The 24,443-nt window shown below is 52.2% G+C and overlaps 1 protein-coding gene across 1 annotated transcript; it reads left to right on the forward strand.

Annotated features, from left to right (window-relative positions):
* Positions 1 to 13,671: 13,671 nt before the first annotated feature.
* On the forward strand, positions 13,672 to 15,054 carry LOC139353955 (fibrous sheath CABYR-binding protein-like). The gene has a single exon (XM_070998153.1). The coding sequence runs from the start codon at positions 13,672 to 13,674 to the stop codon at positions 15,052 to 15,054; it is 1,383 nt and encodes a 460-aa protein (XP_070854254.1).
* Positions 15,055 to 24,443: the final 9,389 nt, after the last annotated feature.

The following is a 24,443-nucleotide window of genomic DNA, read 5'->3' on the forward strand; positions in this document are numbered from 1 at the left end:
AAACGCTATAGCCACATTTTGGCTGTCGTGGATGGATTTTCCAAGTTTGTTTGGCTTTATCCAACAAAGTCGACTGGAACCGAAGAAGTCTTAGAAAAACTGGAAAAGCAAGCATCAGTTTTTGGCAATCCTCGCCGAATAGTTACTGACAGGGGCACCTCTTTTACTTCAGGACTCTTTACCGAGTACTGCAACCGTGAAGGAATCCAGCTTCTACACATCACCACAGGCGTACCCAGAGGTAACGTCCAAGTGGAAAGAGTTCATAAAATTTTCATCCCGATGCTCAGCAAAATGTGCCAGGAAAACCCTCTGAATTGGTATCGTCACGTAGATAGAGTTCAGCAGATAATTAACAACACTCCACCTCGAACAACTAAGTACAGTCCGTTCCAAGTCTTGACCGGATTGAATATGAGAAAGAGGGACGACGAATTCTCGAAACTTTTTGAAAACTTAGAAATAGAAGAACTAAATGACGAACGTGAAGAGATACGAAAGAAAGCTCAGCAAAATATAGAGAAAGTCCAGCAAGAAAACAGAAAGAGTTTTAACGAAAAAAGGAAGGTAGAAACTGAATATGCTGTAGGTAGAACTGGAATGAAACTCCGTCCAAAATTTTTCGGCCCATACAAAGTAACTAAAAAACTTAATCACGGACGCTATGAAGTAAAGAAAGAAGGCAATCAGGAGGGACCAAATATTACTACAACAGCAGCCGAATATATGAAAAGATGGGGTTCATTCAGGGGCGAATGAAGATTCAGGATAGCCGATTGTGGGATATGGATACATTGAGGGATTTACAGCAACCTATTTAATTTCACATGGGGACACACTGTTCAGAGTTCCGCAACCTCAAGCATTCTTCAGCCAAAATCGCAACAGAGTTCCTATCCCTTTCCATCAAAGTAATCTATATCCATCACCCTCTTTCATTAAAAATTACGCCTTATAAATGTAAGCTAGTCAGTTGATGTGGAAATTTTGTCAGAGGAAGTCGTGTCATCCATAGAGTGCGAAAGTCGTGAAGTTTAAATAAAATACCTTTGTTCCTTTAATTTACTTACTCTACCCGAAATAAACATTTAAATTTGTAATAACCTACATATAATAGAGTATCTACGGAAGAGAATGAGCTGCTGCCGCTCTACTCGCACCTGTTGACCGGTTACATTGGAAATCCTCTGTTCCTGCGCCAGGTGGGCCACATTATGAAGAAGCTGCGAGAGGCCAATCCTGGTCTGGTGTACGTCTGTGATCCTGTGATGGGCGATAATGGCCAGCTATACGTGCCCAAGGAGCTGCTTCCTGTGTACCGGGATGAGATCCTTCCCCTGGCGGACATCGTCACGCCAAACCAGTTCGAAGTGGAGCTGCTCACGGAGAAGGAAGTGCGCAGCGAGGCGGCCGTTTGGGAGGCCATGGATTGGTTCCACCAGAGAGGAATCAAAACAGTGGTCATCTCCAGCAGTGATCTTGGCCAGCCGGGAGTTCTCCGGGCTTTCCTGAGCCAGCTGAATGGACCTCGTCTGGCCATCGACATCCCGAAGCAGGGTGGCAAGGATCTGGTCTTCACCGGCACCGGTGATCTCTTCGCATCCCTCTTCCTGGCCCACAGTCATGGTAGCAAGGATATAGCCAATGTCTTTGAAAAGACCATTGCCAGTCTGCAGGCGGTGATCAAACGCACGGTGGCTGCTCTGCCAAACGGTGGAAACGGTCCTGTAAAGGCAGCCGAACGGGAACTGAAGCTGGTGCAGTCCAAGGCGGAAATTGAGCAGCCCCAGGTGCTTCTAAAGGCGCAGCGACTCAACTAGACCGGGAAACCCTATCTTAAAGCTGGAGCGGAACGATTACCTTTAACATATATATATACTTGCTCATTGTACTTGTTCACGGACAATAACCTTTTGATACCTTAAGATCAGCATTTATATGCATTGTTATAACGATATACGATCATGTTAAATTTAAAGAGTGACAAGTTAAGTACCATAAATAATTGATAAACATCACAGATCAAATACATATTCAAATACGGACAAGCTTTGATACGTTAAGTTACACTTTTATATGCATTATTATAACTATTAACTATACAAATAAAAATTTATTACCATTGTTAACGGATATTCTATAGATAAATACTATCCCATGGTAACGATCTTTGATACGTGTTCGTACCCAAAGGTGCTCAACATAACTACACCCAACAAATCAAGCAATAGCCAAGTTGGGAACAGTACCAGGCGCTCAGTAGCACCCACTGCATATGAGAATCGCTGATCAGCATATTGTATGTTTCACTAACTCACCGTCTCACCGACTCAACGGCACACTGGCCCGCCAATGCAGTCAGCACATTTCGCAGTGTCTGGCAAGCCAACTACACAAACTGCTACCATAATCAAAACTCCCAGACTTACTTACCTTCTTTAAAATATAGCTTACTTCACTAATCATTACACTAAACTTCCGTGTTCCTAGTAGTATATAAACATGTACCAAATGAAGAATAAATCAGTTATCAACACATCTCATATATCCGCGGTTCTACTTCATACCTCTGGGAATAAGGCTCGTAATACACTATCTCCACAAGCAGCTAACCTAAGCTAGCTCAACCTCAGCGCAGTTCCGCATCGCCTGTGGTCCGGAATCGCAGTAACCTTCGTTACCATTGCCGCGACGCGATCGTGCCAGCGACTAGTGCTCATTACCCCTTGTCCCGCGGTGTGACCCGGAAGCGTCTACTTCGGTTAGGCACAAACATTGGTGATCCCGACGTGATCCTTTACCAACAAAGGATCACACTCAAGCAACCCCTGACTGGTGAGAAGACCCGTTAAGTTCACCACATTCACCCGCCCTGAAAACCATAGGTCATCCAGCTTCACAGGATACGCTTCGTCATCCAGCGTCACAGGATCGTCGGCTTATTCCAGCTTCACAGGATACGCTTTATCTTTCAGCGTCACAGGATCGTCAGCTTAATACAGCTTCACAGGATACGCTTCTTCTTCCAGCGTCACAAAAACTCAGCTTAATCCAGCTTCACAGGATACGTTTCGTCTACCAGCGTCACAGGAACTCAGCTTAATCCAGCTTCACAGGATACGCTTCTTCTTCCAGCGTCACAGGAACTCAGCTTAATCCAGCTTCACAGGATACGCTTCTTCTTCCAGCGTCACAGGAACTCAGCTTAATCCAGCTTCACAGGACTCACAGCTTCATCCAGCTTCACAGGATACTCAGCTTAATCCAGCTTCACAGGACTCACAGCTTCATCCAGCTTCACAGGATACGCTTGTTCTTCCAGCATCACAGGATACTCAGCTTAATCCAGCTGCACAGGACTCGCAGGACTTCACTCGGCGTCGGCGACGTTTCAACGAGTGTTGGACCAAGTATTCGGCCCCGAGATGTCACCTCACGCATTCGCTTACCAGGATGACATAATAGCGATCGGTCGCACGCTAAAGGAACACAAGAGAAACCTTAGAGAAGTGTTCCGGCGTCTAAGGGAAGCGAACCTGAGGCTGAATCCAGAAAAATTACAGTTCTCTAAGAAGGAACTGCTTTACCTCGGACATCGAGTGACCAGCGAGGGGATAGGAACAGACCCAGGAAAAGTAGCCGGCATCGCTGAACTGGATCCGCCGTCGACCGTCAAAGAGCTCCGGCAATGTCTATGAGTAGCGTCGTGGTACCGCCGGTTTGTACCAGATTTTTCCAGAATCGTAAAACCACTGAATGACCAGCTGCGCAAAGGCAGTAAGTGGGAGTGGACACCGGAGCACCAGATGGCGTTTGAGGAAGTAAAGGCAAGACTCGTGGCATATCCGGTGCTAGCATGCCCGGACTTCAGAAGAACTTTCATCCTGCAAACAGACGCCAGCGACTACGGCATCGGAGCAATACTGACCCAGGACACCGAAAAGGGCGAAAGAGTAATCTCCTACTCGAGCCGAACACTGAACGGCGCGGAGAAAAACTATTCAACAACGGAGAAGGAGTGCTTGGCGATCGTCTGGGCGATCCGAAAGCTCAGGCCATATCTGGAAGGGTACCACTGTAAGGTAGTAACCGACCACATGGCCCTGAAGTGGCTCAACACCATCGAAAGCCCTTCAGGAAGGATCGCCACATGGGCCCTGGAGCTACAACAGTACGACTTTGAGATAGCGTATAGAAAGGGCTAATCGTGGTGGCCGGCGCATTATCAAGACAACCACTACCAAAGACGCTACGAGGATTAAAAGAGGCATCGGCAGAAATAGCTTCAGGAGGGTGCAGCTGGCTTAAGGACATGGCAGAAGTACCCGGACTATGTTATGGATGGTGAGGCACTGTACAGAAATATACCACATCGAGCAGGCACTGAAGACGTCGCGTCATGGAAGATGTGCGTCCCAAAGTCGCTACGGGAAACAGTGTTAAGTGAAAACCACGAGCACCGTTTGCGGGACACGTAGGAAAATTGCAACGTTGGCAGCCCGATACTACTGGCCAGGCATGCATAGAGAGGACCAAGCCCACGTAAGAAAATGTGAGACTTGCATGCGGCTTAAGCCCAATCAGATGCAGGCGACCGGGAAAATGTTGACCCAAGGGCCGGAGGAACCATGGGCCACGGTATGGAAAGTCTTCGTTGGACGCCTACCAAGATCTAAGTACGGGAACCAAATGCTGCTAGTCAGATTTTTCCAGATTGACCTGCTGCGCAAAGGCAGTAAGTGGGAATGGACACCGGAGCACCAGATGGCGTTTGAGGAAGTAAAGGCAAGACTCGTCGCAGATCCGGTGCTAGCATGCCTGGACTTCAGTAGAACTTTCATCCTGCAAACAGACGCCAGCGACTACGGCATCGGAGCAATACTGACCCAGGACACCGAAAAGGGTGAAACAGTAATCTCCTATTCGAGCCGAGCACTAAACGGCGCGGAGAAAAACCATTCAACAACGGAGAAGGGGTGCTTGGCGATCGTCTGGGCGATCCGAAAGCTCAAGCCATATCTGGAAGGGTACCACTGTAAGGTAGTAACCGACCACATGGTCCTGAAGTGGCTCAACACCATCGAAAGCCCTTCAGAAACGATCGCCAGATGAGCCCTGGAGCTACAACAGTACGACTTTGAGATAGCGTATAGAAAGGATCAGCTAAACGTGGTGGCCGACGCATTATCAAGACAATGACTTCAAAAATATCTTCAGGAGGGTGCAGCTGGATCAAGGACATGGGCGAAAAGACAAGGACACTTTACAGAAATATACCACATCGAGTAGGCAGTGAAGACGTCGCGTCATGGAAGATGGGCGTCCCAAAATCGCTACGGGAAACAGTGTTAAGAGAAAACCACGAGCACCGTCTGCGGGACACGTAGGAAGTCGGAGGAAAATTGCACCGTTGGCAGCCCGATACTACTGGCCAGGCATGCATTGGTCAGTGTATGCAATTGCACCGTGACTTTTTTTTAGAATTATTATTATTAATCAGTGGTTTAAATTATTTGTTTAGGTTTTTTATAAATCTCAGGCAATAACCATTCTTAATGAGTGCAAAAAAATAAAAATAATCAATAACAATTATATGTGAGTTTTATTTTTATACCCGTTACTCGTAGAGTAACAGGCAGAAGGAAGGGTTTCCGACCCCATAAAGTATATATATTCTTGATCAGGATCACTAGCCGAGTCGATCTAGCCACGTCCGTCTGTCCGGATGAACGCTGAGATCTCGGAAACTATAAGAGCAAGGATGTTGAGATTTGGCGTGCAGATTCCTGAGCTTGCCACGCCCACTTTAACGCCCACAAACCGCGAAAACCTGTGACGCCCACAATTTTCATGCTAGATAAAAAAATTTTAACTGAAATGTATTGGTCTCGTCAATACCTATCGATTGATTAAAAAAAAAATTTTGCCACGCCCACTCTAACACCCATAACGCTTTGTGAGGAGTTGAATAACTCCCCACAAATAGAAGCAGCAGCAGATGGCCGGCCGCTTACCAGATACGCGGCGAATTCGCGTAGTAACGGCGCGGCGAGGAGAGTTTGGAGACCAACGAAGGAGAGCGAGAGAGTTTGGAGACCAACGAAGGAGAGCGAGAGAGTTTGGAGACCAATGAAGGAGAGCGAGAGAGATTGGAGACCAAGGATGGAGATCGAGAGAGAATGGAGACTTCGCGGGCAGAGCAAGAGTGCCGTATGCAAAAGGCGATAACGGAACTCCACCGGACTTTGGACTCTCCCGCGAACTTTGGACCGGGAGAGGAAGTGCCACATCTCGGCAGTGGAGCGGCACACAGGCGTGCCACAAGCGGCCCGGGAATCAGCGGGACTGCAGCAGTGGGCGGAGCACCGATTGAAAGCGGTACGTGAAGGAGAAGTGGGTCATCCAGGAGGCACGGACTTTGGACCCAGAGTGGAGAGATCCAGCGGGCCGTGCGCAAAGGGAAATAACGGTGCTTGGAGGCCCTATATAAGGCCGCAGAGCGCTGGCAGCTGGATCAGTCGATCACGAGGAGTCAAGCCTTCAAGATCAGTCAAAGTACCAAGTGAGCAATCAGTCAAGCAAGTAATCTACGAGGGAGCTACAACCAAGCGAGTCGTCGGAAGCAGCGCCGTGGGAAGCATAGAATGAGCAAGATCGCCACGTCGAGACGTTCGGGATTAGGACATCAGGAATCTCCGAATTGAGACACAGGTGGCTGAGTTCTGAAAGGCATCACGCGGCTAAGTCAAGGCGTTTGTTTCTAACTTTGTCACGACCACACCCTGGCGAGTCGCCCGGCGGGTCTGTCAGAGACAAGCAAAAGAGTCCTACGACGAAGAGCCGTCAGCTTGGGTTGGAAAGTTGTCTGCGACCCAGCGTACCTTGCCCGACCAAGCAGGACTTGGCGTGACGGACGAGCGGTAGATCGATTTGTGGTTTCGAAAGGCGTCAGCATGGAGAGCCCTGCGATTACCGGCGAAGTTCCCGAGCAGCGACCGCCCAGCTCCCCGAGCGCCAGAACAACGAGATACTGGCCAGAAGACAGCGCAGAGGACATCGACAGCGACGCCAGCAGACATTTCCGGCAGCCACGTTACCATCGCCGCGCGGAGCTCATTGGGGAGCGCAGGAGCGTCGCGGACGTCACGCATTAGGGTGAAGCTGGGTGGAACGTTCGTCTGCGCTAGGCGTAAAGCGAAGTGGACCGCTAGACAGCCTCCGGGCGGCAGCCTTGACTGTCAATGCGAACTGAGCAAGAACCTAGCGGGACCGTCCGGGACAGAGCAAGGGACAGGTATTGCCTCGAAAGGCGTCAGCCTGGAGAGCAAGGCTTGTTCACCCTAGTCTGAGAACGGTGACGCTTCCCTAAGCCCACAAGGCCGAACTCTCTGCGGGTCTAAGGCGCAACAAGCGACCCCGAGGCAACGCGTCGACAAGCAAGCAGAGGCGGCCACTACGAGCGTCCCGAGACCCAGGATCCGGAGGAGGACGAGTCAACGCGTCGAGGAGCCAGAAAGAGGAGCGCCAGCAGCCGGAGGAACCAGAGCCAAGAGATACCGAAGCCAGCCCAGCCACACACCCGCTGTACTAATACCACGAGAATAAATCCCACTGTTACCATTTGAACACTTTGTTTTCTCACTGATCTACGGGCAATCACGTCATATAAATTTGGTGGGACGAACGCACAATCTTCTGAGCTAGCCGCACGAATCTCGTAGCGAGCAGACATACAAAATCAGTTCGTTACATCAGGCGCCCAACGTGATTGTCCCAACAGTGAGAACAGCACAGTAAAAATGGGAAAGAAGTGGATTTACCGCCTCAAGAAGGAAGACTTCGCCCATGTCGCACAGAGGCTCAACGTCGCCCTGGAGGGCAGGCTAGACGACATGAGGAAGGCACTATCGGAATACTACTCCGAAACAGAGAACGATCCACAACTCGTCGACATCTGGGCCGAGCTAGAGGCGACATACTACGACAGAGCCGGCCCAAGCATTACGTTAACGAACGCTGAAGGGGACAACCTGGTGGCAAGCCTGAGCGTTGACAACATACAGAAAGAGGCCCACAGGAGAGAGTCAAGCCAAGAAAAGAAAGCAGCAGCGCTGATCCCGAGACCAAGCCAGTCGGACTATGCAAAGGTCGCTAAGCAGGTCCGCGAATGGTCGTTCAGGTTCGACGGGGCGGAAAACCATTCGAGTTCCTGGAGCAGGTAGAATGGTCCGCCAACACGTACGGTTTGGAGCTTGATATGATCCCTCGAGCGATGCCGGAGTTGCTAAAAGGAAAAGCCTTGAAATGGTTCATCGCCAACAATAAGCAATGGAGAACATGGGCAGAATTCATTGAAAGCTTCCACACATATTTCCTGCCAAGAGACTTCTTCACCAGGCTGGCGGACCAGGTCCGGCAAAGGAAGCAAGGCTTCAGCGAGTCGTTCAAGGACTACATGATCGACATGCAGACGATGGTGAGGCCACTTAACTATTCTACGAAAGAGACGTTAAGGGTCATTAAAGAGAACTGCACCCCAAACCTACGAATGTTCTTAAGAGCATACAAAGTGTCGGACCTGGACACGCTAATGATCCTAGCCGATGAGTACGAAGAACTTGAAAAGGAACGGGAAGTCTTCGCACAGGAGAACAAGTTCTCAAAGACAAAGTCGGCGTCACCAACACAGGTGACATGCAGGAGATGTGAGGAGGAAGATAACCAGGACACACGAGGAAACGACCAATGGTCACCACCACACCAAGCCAGACGACAGCAGGCAACAGACGCACCACGCGGAGGCCATTGGGCACCACCCCCACAGCAACAGAGACAGCCAAACAACACCTTATGGAGGCCGCCAAGCAACACACAGAGGCCACAAGATGCCACCCATATCACAGACCCGCAGGAGGCCTGTCGGAAATGCGGTGGGAACGGACACTGGGCTAGAGGATGTCGTAACCAGCGGCTGCTGTTTTGCTGGATATGCGGCAAGGTGGGTGTTAGGAGCGTCGATTGCTGCCAACGATCGGGAAATGGCCAGCGATCTCAGCCGCAGAGAGGCGAGCGGGGATCGCACAATGCCACCTCTCCAAACTAACGGGCGAGCTAATCGAGGAGGAGCAGCAGTTGTCCGCAGCTGTGATGATTGGTGGGAAAAGCTACAAAGCCACAATCGACACCGGAGCAACGGCAAGCTTCGTTAGCGAAGAATTGGCGGACAATATTGCTGCTCTAGGAAAGATTACCAGGACGAGACGGCAAGTTAGGTTGGCAGATGGAAGGTGCGGCGGAATTAATGCGCAACTCGAGGTGGAGGTCAAATTCGGCAACAAACAAGTGACCATGAGCCTGTTGATTTTACCCGGGGTAGTGGATCCATTAGTGTTGGGATGGAACTTCCTGAAACAAGTCGGAACCGAGATAAGCTGTGCTGGACACGAAATAATAATACCAGCCAGGAACCGACACAATGGATGGCTCGAGGAGAAGCTATCAGTAGCAGTCGTTCAACAAGTAAACGAGTTGGACGATACTACAGCGTTCCTTGAAACAGAGCTGGCAGACTTCAGCACAATGTCGGGAACATCGGATACTGGCAGATCCCACTAGAAGAAAGTAGCAGGCAATATACAGCATTTACGGTACCAGGCAAAGGTCTGTTTCAGTGGAGGGTAATGCCGTTCGGACTTCACTCGGCGTCGGCAACGTTTCAGCGAGTCTTGGACCAAGTAATCGGCCCCGAGATGTCACCTCACGCATTCGCTTACCAGGATGACATAATAGTGATCGGTCGCACGCTGGAAGAACACAAAAGAAACCTGAAGGAAGTGTTCCGGCGTCTAATGGAGGCAAATCTGAGGCTGAATCCAGAAAAATGCCAATTCTTCAAAAAGGAGCTGCTGTACCTGGGTCATCGAGTGACTAGCGAGGGAATAGGAACAGATCCAGAAAAAGTAGCCGCCATCGCCGAACTAGAACCGCCATCGACTGTCAAAGAGCTCCGGCAATACCTAGGAGTAGCGTCGTGGTACCGCCGGTTTGTACCAGATTTTTCCAGAATCGTCAAACCCCTGAACGACCTGCTACGCAAAGGCAGTAAGTGGGAGTGGACACCAGAGCACCAGATGGCGTTTGAGGAGGTTAAGGCAGATCCAGTGCTAGCATGCCCGGACTTCAGTAGAACTTTCATCCTGCAAACAGACGCCAGCGACTACGGCATCGGAGCGATACTGACCCAGGACACCGAAAAGGGCGAAAGAGTAATCTCCTACTCGAGCCGAACACTGAACGGCGCGGAAAAGAACTACTCGACAACGGAGAAGGAATGCTTGGCGATCGTCTGGGCGATCCGGAAGCTCAGGCCATATCTGGAAGGTTACCACTTTAAGGTAGTAACCGACCACATGGCCCTGAAGTGGCTCAACAGCATTGAAAGCCCTTCAGGAAGGATCGCCAGATGGGCCCTGGAGCTACAACAGTACGACTTTGAGATAGCGTACAGAAAGGGTCAGCTAAACGTGGTGGCCGACGCATTATCAAGACAACCACTACCGGAAACACTACGAGGTTTAAAGGAGGCATCGGCAACTACAGCTTCAGGAGGGTGCAGCTGGATCAAGGACATGGGCGAAAAGATAAGGGCCCAACCGCAGAAGTACCCGGACTATGTTATGGATGGTGAGACACTGTACAGAAACATAACTCACCGAACAGGCAGTGAAGACGTCGCGTCATGGAAGATGTGCGTCCCGAAGTCGCTACGAGAAACAGTGTTGAGGGAAAACCACGACGCACCGTCCGCGGGACACGTAGGAAGCCGAAGGACAATTGCACGGTTGGCAGCCCGATACTACTGGCCAGGCATGCATAGAGACGCCCGAGCCCACGTACGAAAATGCGAGATTTGCATGCGGTTTAAGCCCAATCAGATGCAGGCGGCTGGGAAGATGTTGACCCAAGTTCCGGAGGAACCATGGGCCACGGTATGTGCAGACTTCGTTGGACCACTACCAAGATCTAAGCACGGGAACCAAATGCTGCTGGTCATGATAGACAGGTTTTCGAAATGGACGGAACTGGTGCCCCTACGCAGTGCGACGGCAGAGTCGCTCAAAAAGGCGTTATGGAACGCATAATCGCAAGGTACGGGGTCCCGAAGGTGGTCATAACGGACAATGGAGTACAGTTTGCAAGCCGCATATTTAAAAATTTCCTGGCTGAGATGGGTATCAGTCAACAATTCACCGCGCCATACACACCACAAGAGAATCCAACCGAACGAGCAAACAGAACGGTCAAGACCATGATTGCCCAGTTCGCAGGGCAGGACCAGAGAAACTGGGACGAGAAGTGGCCGGAGATTATACTAGCAGTGAGCACGAGCACATCGGAATCCACCGGCCATACACCGGCGTTTCTTACCCAGGGAAGGGAACCACGTCTACCCAGCAGCCTATACGATAAGGAAACCCTAGGAACCGGACGAGCTACGGAGACCCCTGAGGAAAATGCCAACAAACTAAGAGAGGTATTCGAGATCGTGCGGCGAAATATGGAAAAGGCGTCCCAGGACCAAGCCAGACACTACAATCTGAGAAGGAGACAGTGGTCACCAGCGGTGGGCGATATAGTGTGGGCCAAGGAACATCACCTGTCCAAAGCGGCAGAAGGATTCGCTGCAAAACTAGCCCCGAGGTACGATGGCCCTTACCAGGTGGTAGATTTCGTCTCTCCAGTGATCTGCAAAATTCGCCACACACAGTCGAAGAAAGAAAGGACAGTTCACGTTGGCGAGCTCAAGCAACAACAAAACGAGCAGACAGCAGAAACGTCAGGTACGAGGCGACAGGATTAGGCGTCAGGCCGAAGCGAGAGTCATCAATACGCCACACGGAAAGGACAATCAGCGTAGCACAAGGACATGGAGAAGGATTTCACGTTGATCCAGACTGCGAGGCTACAGGATTATGCGTCAGGCCTAAGCGAGAGTCATCCACAAGCCACGCAGAAAGATCAACCATAAGGATAGGTCGCAAGGACATGGATAAGGATTTCACGTCGATCCAGACTGCGAGGCTACAGGATTATGCGTCAGGCCTAAGCGAGAGTCATCCACAAGCCACGCAGAAAGATCAACCATAAGGATAGGTCGCAAGGACATGGATAAGGATTTCACGTCGATCCAGACTGCGAGGCTACAGGATTATGCGTCAGGCCTAAGCGAGCCACGCAGAAAGATCAACCATAAGGATAGGTCGCAAGGACATGGATAAGGATTTCACGTTGATCCAGTCTACAAGGCATCAGGATTCAGCGTCAGGCCTAAGCGAGAGTCATCCACACGCCACGCAGAAAGGACAATTACAAGGATAGGTCACAAGGACGTGGATAAGGATGGATGGGGATCCAACCGCAAGGCATCAGGATTCAGCGTCAGGCCTAAGCGAGAGTCATCCACACGCCACGCAGAAAGGACAATTACAAGGATAGGTCACAAGGACGTGGATAAGGATGGATGGAGATCCATCCGCAAGGCATCAGGATTCAGCGTCAGGCCTAAGCGAGAGTCATCCACAAGCCACGCAGAAAGGACAATTACAAGGATAGGTCACAAGGACGTGGATAAGGATGGATGGGGATCCAACCGCAAGGCATCAGGATTCAGCGTCGGGCAGTGGCCAGAGTCATCCGCGTTTACGCCAGGCAGAAGGGACACTTACGAGGACGACACAAAGACACGGGTAACATGTAGGGATCCAACCGCAAGGCATCAGGATTCAGCGTCAGGCCTAAGCGAGAGTCATCCACACGCCACGCAGAAAGGATAATTACAAGGATAGGTCACAAGGACGTGGATAAGGATGGATGGGGATCCAACCGCAAGGCATCAGGATTCAGCGTCGGGCAGTGGCCAGAGTCATCCGCGTTTACGCCAGGCAGAAGGGACACTTACGAGGACGACACAAAGACACGGGTAACATGTAGGGATCCAACCGCAAGGCATCAGGATTCAGCGTCGGGCAGTTGCCAGAGTCATCCGGGTTTAGGCCAAGCGGGAAGGAAACGGACAAGGTCGACAAAACAGTAGCGAAAGCACATTACGTACCCAAAGGACCCCGAAGGATACCCTAAGTGTGACGGAAATATACCCGAAGGACACCCCAACAACACCTCTAAAGGATACCCAAAGGACACCCGAAGGATACCCTAAGTGAGCCCAACGATCCCCAAGGATACCTAAGGATACCCCAATAGGACTCGAAAGACACCTCAAGGATACCCCAATAATAACCCAAGGACACCAAGGATACCAACTAGGAACGCCCCGAAGCAAGGTGTAGGCCCAAGGACAACTTCCAAGAATACTCACCAAAGGTGATCAAGTTAATTACGGAACCGGGAGGTACAACGCACCGCAGCATCCAGAGGGCCACGGTGATCTGAGGGAATACAACATGTGGTTTACGAAGAAAGGGGGAAGACGGTACAGCAAAGAGAGCTGTACCGTAAGAGAGCGAGCGCCCAAAGAAAGGACATAACGGTATCGGGCAAAAGGAAGGCGCGCAACCGAGGTTTCATGTATGGGGAGCCTGGCGACGGTCGAGCACTAAAATTCAGAACATCATCATGAGCACACGCGTCACCAGAGCCGAAACACGCAGGAGGATGGCGGCCCTCCAGGAACCTCGCCCGGGGCAAGGATGGTCGGAGACCCGGCCTACCCGAGCTCCGCGGCGGGCCCTGGAGCGGACTCGAGGCGAGGACTCCGCACCGGAACCCGCGGTGAGCGACGACAGCGACGTGGAGGTGATCGGCGATCCCGCCGTCGAGGAGAGAGAGTGGCGACTCCGGAAGGCGGCGGCGGGCGGTCGGATACCGCGCGGGACGACGGACGTCGGAGGAGAGGAACTCCCGAGGAGCCACTCGGAGGCGGTCTGTCGGGCCACCGAGGAGTCTCGGAAGCGGTTCCGAGACCGGGAGCCGTCGGACGAGGAGCAGCAACGGTCGACGGAGGAGGAGGCGAGAAGGCAGGCGCGGCTGCGGCAGGACCACGAGGCGGCGGCGGCGCGGTGGCATGCCCGCTTGCGAGAGGCGGAAGAAGAAGAGCGACGGCTGTGGGAGGCACAGGTGGAGGACGCGTGGGAGGTGCCACTCACCCCCAGATACGCGGCCGAGGAACGCAGCCCGAGGGACGAGGACGAGGACGAACCACGCGAGCCATCCCCTCCGCGGTGGTTACCCGAGGTGCCACCCACTCCCCGCTACGAGGGGGAGTGGCTCACGGACGGCGACGATGGAGCACCGTTGGCCACGCCGCCGTGGAGGCCGGCCCGGCCACCCACGCTGCGATACACAGAGCCACGACGACCTGAGGAGCAGACGCCGAGCGAGGAGTCGACCGCGCAGCCGATGCCGCAACCGGAGGAGGAGGACGTCCACCAGGCAAGGGCGGACGAGCCGTCGGTGGTGCGGACGGAGGTGCCGGCCGCGCACGTGAGCCACAGCACACGGGCGTTCGAGGCCGAGGGTATGCGGTGGCGGCAGCAGACGGTGACGTGGACGTGGCCCGAGGGGCCCGCGACAGGACCGACGAAGGAGGTGCCCAGGATATGGGAGGAGGGGGCACCGAAGGTGAACCCTCGAGACCCCCGGACGAGGAGCCGACAGGATGCATGGGTCCCGCCGACACCAAGCACGGGCCCGCCAACACCGGCGACGACGGCAACGACGGGGGAGGCGGAGTCACCGGAGAAAGGACCATGGGTGTGGCCCGAGCCACCGGCCACCCAAAGGCCTCCGCTGCAGCGACAAAATTCGACGCCCGGATCAACGCGCCCGCGGCCGCAGTTCATACGGCAGGTATCGGCGCCGGAGGAAGGCGGTTGGCGCGAGGTCGCCAGGAGCGAGTGGCCGGTGGGCATTGAGGAAGCACCCGCGGTCGCGACGGCACGGCGGAAGGGCGGCAGGCGGTGCGTCCTGGTCTGCGATGGCGGGAGGAGATACCGGGTGAGGCTCGGAGTCGCGGGCATCCGGGTTTTCGCACAATAAATGAAAAAAAAATCACAAAACAACACAAGGGTTTTCCAAAACAACAAGAGAAGGGGTACGGGGCCCAGAGTTTGTTTGGGGTGGCTGGAAGAAGAACGGGGCATGCATGGGCCACTCCAGCAACCTGTAAGTCGAATGGTCTTAGTCCAGGAAGAAGAAATGAACGCCAATTACTTACCTGCTGTCCCGGTTGCAAAGTGAATGCGAAGTCCTCTCCGCACCCGCTCTCGAGAGCTGCCAAAATGGAGTCCGATGCAGCCGATAGAGGACGAGTGAAGGGCGAGAGAGGACGAAAGGAGAGAGAAGGATAAGATGAGAAGGAGTAGAGGAAATGAAAAAGGAACTTACCCATGAAAAATTGCAAAATCACCACGAGCCAGGGAAGGGGGCGCCTCGATAGGCGATCGATTGGCACTGGACGATAGTGCGATCGATGGGCACACGACAATGGAAATATCGGCCAAGGTGGAAATATCGCAAACGAGCAGGTGGCAACACCGCACCGTCGGTATCGATATGCGAATAAATATCGATCACGCACGAATGGTGTGACCAGGCGGAGGAAACACGGAAAGGAGTGAGACGCAGCAATGAGCAGCGAGCTGGGGATCGATAGCCCAGGAGTATCGATGTCCCAGTGGGAACACAGGAAATATCGGCGCGGGAGACTTAAAGTTGCTACGAGGAGGATGACCCCCGCTGTAGAAACTCAAGGGAGTTAAGAGCGTCGAGGGAGCATCGAGGGAGCAACGAGGGAGCGCCGCGGGAATCACAAGTACTCAAAGGCTAGGATAAGCAAGGAAACGCCGGAGAGTAGGAACCAGTCTTAAATGTTTCCCGAAGTAAGGGGGGAATGTGAGGAGTTGAATAACTCCCCACAAATAGAAGCAGCAGCAGATGGCCGTCCGCTTACCAGATACGCGGCGAATTCGCGTAGTAACGGCGCGGCGGGGAGAACGAGAGAGTTTGGAGACCAAGGGTGGAGATCGATAGAGTTTGGAGACCAACGAAGGAGAGCGAGAGAGTTTGGAGACCAACGAAGGAGAGCGAGAGAGTTTGGAGACCAATGAAGGAGAGCGAGAGAGATTGGAGACCAAGGATGGAGATCGAAAGAGAATGGAGACTTCGCGGGCAGAGCAAGAGTGCCGTATGCAAAAGGCGATAACGGAACTCCACCGGACTTTGGACTCTCCCGCGAACTTTGGACCGGGAGAGGAAGTGCCACATCTCGGCAGTGGAGCGGCACACAGGCGTGCCACAAGCGGCCCGGGAATCAGCGGGACTGCAGCAGTGGGCGGAGCATCGATTGAAAGCGGTACGTGAAGGAGAAGTGGGTCATCCAGGAGGCACGGACTTTGGACCCAGAGTGGAGAGATCCAGCGGGCCGTGCGCAAAAGGGAAATAACGGTGCTTGGAGGCCCTATATAAGGCCGCAGAGCGCTGGCAGCTGGATCAGTCGATCACGAGGAGTCAAGCCTTCAAGATCAGTCAAAGTACCAAGTGAGCAATCAGACAAGCAAGTAATCTACGAGGGAGCTACAACCAAGCGAGTCGTCGTTCGGGATTAGGACATCAGGAATCTCCGAATTGAGACACAGGTGGCTGAGTTCTGAAAGGCATCACGCGGCTAAGTCAAGGCGTTTGTTTCTAACTTTGTCACGACCACACCCTGGCGAGTCGCCCGGCGGGTCTGTCAGAGACAAGCAAAAGAGTCCTACGACGAAGAGCCGTCAGCTTGGGGAGGAAAGTTGTCTGCGACCCAGCGTACCTTGCCCGACCAAGCAGGACCTGGCGTGACGGACGAGCGGTAGATCGATTTGTGGTTTCGAAAGGCGTCAGCCTGGAGAGCCCTGCGATTACCGGCGAAGTTCCCGAGCAGCGACCGCCCAGCTCCCCGAGCGCCAGAACAACGAGATACTGGCCAGAAGACAGCGCAGAGGACATCGACAGCGACGCCAGCAGACATTTCCGGCAGCCACGTTACCATCGCCGCGCGGAGCTCATTGGGGAGCGCAGGAGCGTCGCGGACGTCACGCATTAGGGTGAAGCCGGGTGGAACGTTCGTCTGCGCTAGGCGTAAAGCGAAGTGAACCGCTAGACAGCCTCCGGGCGGCAGCCTTGACTGTCAGCGCGAACTGAGCAAGAACCTAGCGGGACCGTCCGGGACAGAGCAAGGGACAGGTATTGCCTCGAAAGGCGTCAGCCTGGAGAGCAAGGCTTGTTCACCCTGGTCTGAGAACGGTGACGCTTCCCTAAGCCCACAAGGCCGAACTCTCTGCGGGTCTAAGGCGCAACAAGCGACCCCGAGCCAACGCGTCGACAAGCAAGCAGAGGCGGCCACTACGAGCTTCCCGAGACCCAGGATCCGGAGGAGGACGAGTCAACGCGTCGAGGAGCCAGAAAGAGGAGCGCCAGCAGCCGGAGGAACCAGAGCCAAGAGATACCGAAGCCAGCCCAGCCACACACCCGCTGTACCAATACCACGAGAATAAATCCCACTGTTACCATTTGAACACTTTGTTTTCTCACTGATCTACGGGCAATCAAGTCATATAAATTTGGTGGGACGAACGCACAATCTTCTGAGCTAGCCGCACGAATCTCGTAGCGAGCAGACATACAAAATCAGTTCGTTACAGCTTAAATCTGTATACCGCCGGTAGGTGGCGCATTTTAATCTCGCTTTGCTGCTTGCATATCTCTATTTAGCTGAGTAACTGGTATCTGATAGTCGAGGTACTCGACTATAGCGTTCTTCCTTGTTATCATTATATTTTTAATATTTATACTTTATATAAAATACAGAAATTTTATTTTTGTAACCAAAAAACAACGGCCAGAACTAGAAAACAATAAAAACCAAGAAATAATTTTTAAAGAAGAAAATCTAAATCAAGAAGAAATTTTGAAAGGAGAAATAACAAACCAAGAAGAAATTTCGAGAGAAAAAGATACAGACCAAGGTCAATGTTTTTTTTCAAAACTAAGAGATCGGAACGATCCCGTGAAACCGGGCCTCATGTGGAATTAATAAACAATTTTCATAATTCAATCTAAGCGATCTTTGCCTATGCCTTTGCATTTGCTTTTGTCTTTGCCCTCTCCTTTGGCTTTGCGGTCCGCTCTTGGTGGTCCAGCCAAGATAAACAAACCCAACTTAAAGTAAACATCAGCTTCCGCTCGAAGCCCACAGTATTGCGTTCTTAGTTCAGATCATATTGCGTTCCGAATTTGAATCAAATTGCATCGGTCAGCATAATTTCATTTCACAACGAGATGCGACAGTTTTAGCATAAGCTTTTATTTTAAACAAAAATTAGTTCTGGAAGCCTAACAAAGAAAAGCTTCTGGGCGAGGTTCGTTGGATAATTTTTTAGAATTAAGCGGCAGTCCTATTTTGTACGAGGCCGCGATCGGTTCGACAGTTGTAAATTAGTGTCTTGTATTGGTGATAACAATTAAAAGGTTTAACACCAAGTTTAAATAAAAAATAAAATATATTTTTTTAACATATAACCGGTGACAATCTTAATTTGTACGTAGATATGGATATGTATGTAGATATTGTGAGGAGTTGAATAACTCCCCACAAATAGAAGCAGCAGCAGATGGCCGGCCGCTTACCAGTTACGCGGCGAAATCGCGTAGTAACGGCGCGGCGAGGAGAGTTTGGAGACTTGGATAGAGAACGAGAGAGTTTGGAGACCAAGGATGGAGAGCGAGAGAGTTTGGAGACCAAGGATGGAGATCGAGAGAGTTTGGAGACCAAGGACGGAGAGCGAGAGAGTTTGGAGACCAAGCATGGAGAACGAGAAAAAGGGAAATAACGGTTCCCGGAGGCCCTATAAAAGGCCGCAGAGCGCTGGCAGCTGGATCAGTCGATCACGAGGAGTCTAATCTTTAAGATCAGTTAAAGCAAATCAGTCAAATCAGTCAAGCAAATAGTCTACGAGGGAGCTACAACCAAGCGAGTCGTCGGAAGCAGCGCCGTTGGAAGCACACACGGAGCAAGATCGCCACGTCGAGACGTTCGGGATTGGGACATCAGGAATCTCCGAATTGAGACACAGGTGGCTGAGTTCTGGAAGGCATCACGCGGCTAAGTCAAGGCGTTTGTTTCCCAACTTTGTCACGACCACACCCTGGCTAGTCGTCCGGCGGGTCTGTCAGAGACAAGCAAAAGAGTCCTACGACGAAGAACCGTCAGCTTGGGGAGGAAAGTTGTCTGCGACCCAGCGTATCTTGCCCGACCAAGCAGGACCTGGCGTGACGGACGAGCGGTAGATCGATTTGAGGTTTCAAGAGGCGGCCGCCTGGAGAGCCCTGCGATTACCGGTGAAGTTCCCGAACAGCAATCGCCCAACTCCCCGAGTGCCAGAACGACGAGATACTGGTCAGAAGACAGCGCAGAGGACATCGACAGCGACACCAGCAGACATTTCCGGCAGCCACGTTACCATCGCCGCGCGGAGCTCATTGGGGAGCGCAGAAGCGTCGCGGACGTCACGCATTAGGGCGAAGCCGGGTGGAACATTCGTCTGCGCTAGGCGTAAGGCGAAGTGAACCGCTAGACAGCTTCCTGGCGGTAGCCTTGACTGTCAGCGCGAACTGAGCAAGAACCTAGCGGGACCGTCCGGGACAGAGCAAGGGACAGGTATTGCCTCGAAAGGCGTCGGCCTGGAGAGCAAGGCTTGTTCACCCTAGTCTGAGAACGGTGACTCTTCCCTAAGCCCACAAGGCCGAACTCTCTGCGGGTCTAAGACGCAACAAGCGACCCCGAGGCAGCGCGTCGGCAAGCAAGAAGAGGCGGCCACTACGAGCGTCCCGAGACCCAGGATCCAGAGGAAGACGAGTCAACGCGTCGAGGAGCCAGAAAGAGGAGCGCCAGCAGCCGGCGGAACCAGAGCCAGGAGATACCGAAGCCAGCCCAGCCACACACCCGCTGTACTAATACCACGAGAATAAATCCCACTGTTACCATTTGAACCCTTTTGTTTTCTCAATCACGTCATATAAATTTGGTGGGACGAACACACAATCTTCTGAGCTAGCCGCACGAAATTTCGTAGCGAGCAGACACACAAAAATCAGTTCGTTACATCTGGCGCCCAAAGTGATTGTCCCAACAGTGAGAACAGCACAACAAAAATGGGAAAGAAGTGGATTTACCGCCTCAAGAAGGAGGACTTCGCCCATGTCGCACAGAGTCTTAATGTCGCCCAGGCTAGAAGAGCGATGCCGCAGTTGCTTAAATGAAGAGCTTTGAAATGGTTCATCGCCAACAACAAGCAATGGAGAACGTGGGCAGAGTTCATAGAATGCTTCCACACCTATTTTCTGCGAAGAGATTTCTTCACCAGGCTAGCGGACCAGGTCCGGCAACGGAAACAAGGCTTCAGCGAGTCGTTCAGGGACTACATGATCGACATGCAGACGATGGTTAGGCCACTTAACCACTCTACGAAAGACACGTTAAGGGTCATTAAAGAGAACTGCACCCCAAGTCTACGGATTTTCTTAAGAGCATACAAAGTGTCGGACCTAGATACGCTAATGATCCTAGCCGATGAGTACGAAGAACTTGAAAAGGAACGGGAAGTTTTCGCACAGGAGAACACGTTCTCAAAACCAAGTTGGCATCACCAACGCAGGTAACATGCAGAAGATGCGAGGAGACAGATAACCAGGACACAAGAGGAAATGACCAATGGTCACCACCACACCAAGCCAGACGACAGAAGGCAACAGAAGCTCCACGCGGAGGCCAATGGACACCACCCCCACAGCAACAGAGACAGCCAAACAATACCTTGTGGAGCCCGCCAAGCAACACACAGAGGCCACAAGATGCCACCCATATCACAGACCCGCAGGAGGCCTGTCGGAAATTCGGTGGGAATGGACCCTGGGCTAGAGGATGTCGAAACCAGCGGCTGTTATTTTGCTGGATATGCGACAAGGTGGGTGCCAGGAGCGTCGATTGCTGCCAACGATCGGGAAATGGCCTGCGATCTCAGCCGCAGCAACTAACGGGCAGGCTAATCGAGGAGGAGCAGCAGTTGTCCGCAGCTGTGATAATTGGTGGGAACAGCAACAAAGCTACAATCGATACCGGAGCAACGGCAAGCTTCGTTAGCGAAAAAATGGCGGACAATATTGCTGCTCTAGGAAGGATTACAAGGACAAGACAGCAAGTTAGGTTGGCAGACGGAAGGTGGGGCGGAATTAATGCCCAGCTCAAGGTGGAGGTCAAATTCGGCAACTTTGTCGACTTCCTACAGATCAACGCGAAGTCAGTGAAGGATGCCTACCCAATGCCCCGCATAAACCACATCCTAGTTCAACTAAGGGAAGCGCGGTACATCAGCAAGTCTGAAGGATGGATACTGGCAGATCCTACTGGAAGAGAGTAGCAGGCAATATACGGCGTTCACGGTACCAGGCAAAGGTCTTTTTCAGTGGAGGGTAATGCCGTTCGGACTTCACTCGGCGTCGGCAACGTTTCAGCGAGTTTTGGACCAAGTAATTGGCCCCGAGTTGTCACCTCACGCTTCGCTTACTAGGATGACATAATAGTGATCGGTCGCACGCTGGAAGAACACAAACGAAACCTTAGAGAAGTGTTCCGGCGTCTAAAGGAGGCAAACTTGAGGCTGAATCCAGAAAAATGCCAATTTTTTAAAAAGAAACTGCTGTACCTGGGACATCGAGTGACTAGCGAGGGAATAGGAACAGATCCAGAAAAAGTAGCCGCCATCGCTGAACTGAAACCGCCATCGACCGTCAAAGAGCTCCGGCAATACCTAGGATAGCGTCGTGGTACCGCCGATTTGTACCAGATTTTTCCAAAATCGTCAAACCCCTGAATGACCTGCTGCGCAAAGGCAGTAAGTGGGAGTGGACACCAGAGCACCAGAAGGCGTTTGAAGAAGTAAAGGCAAGACTCGTGGCAGATCCGGTGCTAGCATGCTCGGACTTCAGTAAAACTTTCATCCTGCAATCAGACGCCAGCGACTACGGCATCGGAGCAATACTGACCCAGGTCACCGAAAAGGGCGAAAGAGTAACCTTCTATTTCAGCCGAACACTGAACGGCGCGAAAAAGAACTACTCAACAACGGAGAAGGAGTGCTTGGCGATCGTCTGGGCGATCAGGAAGCTCAGGCCATATCTGGAAGGTTACCACTTTAAGGTAGTAACCGACCACATGGCCCTAAAGTGGCTCAAAGTGGCTAAAGTGGCATCGAAAGCCCTTCAGGAAGGATCGCCAGATAGGCCCTGGGCTACAACAGTACGACATTGAGATAGCTACCACTACCAGAGACATTACGAGGATTAAAAGAGGCATCGGCAACAATAGCTTCAGGAGGGCGCAGCTGCATCAAGGACATGGGCGAAAAGATAAGGACCCAACCGCAGAAGTACCCAGACTATGTTATGGGTGGTGAGACACTGTACAGAAACATACCTCACCGAGCAGGCAGTGAAGACGTCGCATCATGTAAGATGTGCGTCGCAAAGTCGCTACGGGAAACAGTGTTGAGGGAAAACCACGACGCACCGTCTGCGGGACACGTAGGAAGCCGGAGGACAATTGCACGGTTGGCAGCCCGATACCACTGGCCAGGTATGCATAGAGACGCCCGAGCCCACGTAAGAAAAAGCGAGACATGTATGCGGTAAGCCCAATCAGTTTCATGCGGCCGGGAAGATGTTGACCCAAGTGCCGGAGGAACCATGGGCCACGGTATGTGCAGACTTCGTTGGACCCCTACCAAGATATAAGCACGGGAACCAAATGCTGCTGGTCATGATAGACAGATTTTCGAGATGAACGGAACTGGTGCCCCTGCGCAGTGCGACAGCAGAGTCGCTCAAGAAGGCGTTATGGAACGCATAATCGCAAGGTACGGGGTCCCGAAGGTGGTCATAACGGACAATGGAGTGCAGTTTGCAAGCCGCATCTTTAAAGGTTTCCTGGCTGAGATGGGTATCAGGCAACAATTCACCGGACCATACACACCACAAGAGAAACCAACCGAACGAGCAAACAGAACGGTCAAGACCATGATTGCGCAATTCGCAGGGCAGGACCGGGAAACTTGGACGAGAAGTGGCCGGAGATTATGCTAGCAGTGAGCACGAGCGCATCGGAATCCACCGGCCATACACCGGCTTTTCTTACCCAGGGCAGGGAACCATGCCTACCCATCAGCCTATATGATAAGGAAACCCTAGGCACTGGACGAGCTACGGAGACCCCTGAGGAAAATGCCAGCAAACTGAGAGAGGTATTTGAGATCGTGCGGCGAAATATGGAAAAGGCGTCCAAGGACCAAGCCAGACACTACGATCTGAGAAGGAGGCAATGGTCACCAGCGGTGGGCGACATAGTATGGGCCAAGAAGCATCACCTGTCCAAAGCGGCTGAAGGATTCGCTGCAAAACTAGCCCCGAGGTACGATGGCCCTAACCAGGTTTTAGATTTCGCCTCTCCAGTGATCTGAAAAATTCTCCACGCACAGTCGAAGAAAGAAAGGACAGTTCACGTTGGCGATCTCAAGCAACAACAAAACGAGCAGACAGCAGAAACGTCAGATGTCTAACGACAAGTACGAAGCGACAGGATTAGGCGTCAGGCCGAAGCGAGAGTCATCCATACGCCACACGGAAAGGACAATCAGGATAGCATAAGGACATGGATAAGGATTTCACGTTGATCCAGACTGCGAGGCCACAGGACTATGCGTCAGGCCTAAGTGAGAGTCATCCACACGCCACGCAGAAAGATCAACCATAAATATAGGTCAGAAGGACGTGGATAAGGGTGGATGGTGATCCCGACCGCAAGGAAAACGGCACAAGGATACGGGTAACGTGTAGGCAACAGGATTCCGCGTCGGGCAGTTGCCGGAGTCATCAGTGCTTAGGCCAGGCGGGAAGGACACGGACAAGGTCGACAACAACAGTAGCAAAAGCACATCACTTCAAACAGGAAGGATACCCCAACAATACCCTAGTGTACCCAAAGGACACCCGAATGATACCCTACGGATAGACCAACGATACCCCAAGGACAGAGGACACCCCAATAGTACTCGAAGGAAACCTTACGGATACCCCAATAATACCCCAAGGATACCCGGAGGACACCCAGAGGATACCCAGATAGTACTCGAAGGACACCTCAAGGATACCCCAATAATACCCGAAGGACACCCAGAGGATACCCCAAGGATACCCCAATAGTACTCGAAGGACACCTCAAGGATACCCCACTAATGCGCCAAGGATACCCCAAGGATACCACCCAGGAACGCCCCGAAGCAATGTGTAGGCCCAAGGACAACTTCCAAGGATACTCACCAAGTGGATCAAGGTAGGGTCTC

Source organism: Drosophila suzukii (genome assembly GCF_043229965.1).
Source record: "Drosophila suzukii chromosome Y unlocalized genomic scaffold, CBGP_Dsuzu_IsoJpt1.0 scf_Y1, whole genome shotgun sequence".
NCBI classification, from domain to species: Eukaryota; Metazoa; Arthropoda; class Insecta; order Diptera; family Drosophilidae; genus Drosophila; species Drosophila suzukii.

Excerpts from the sequence above, each read along its gene's own strand:
- LOC139353955 (XM_070998153.1), top strand. The coding sequence starts at position 13,672 with ATGGCGGCCCTCCAGGAACCTCGCCCGGGGCAAGGATGGTCGGAGACC.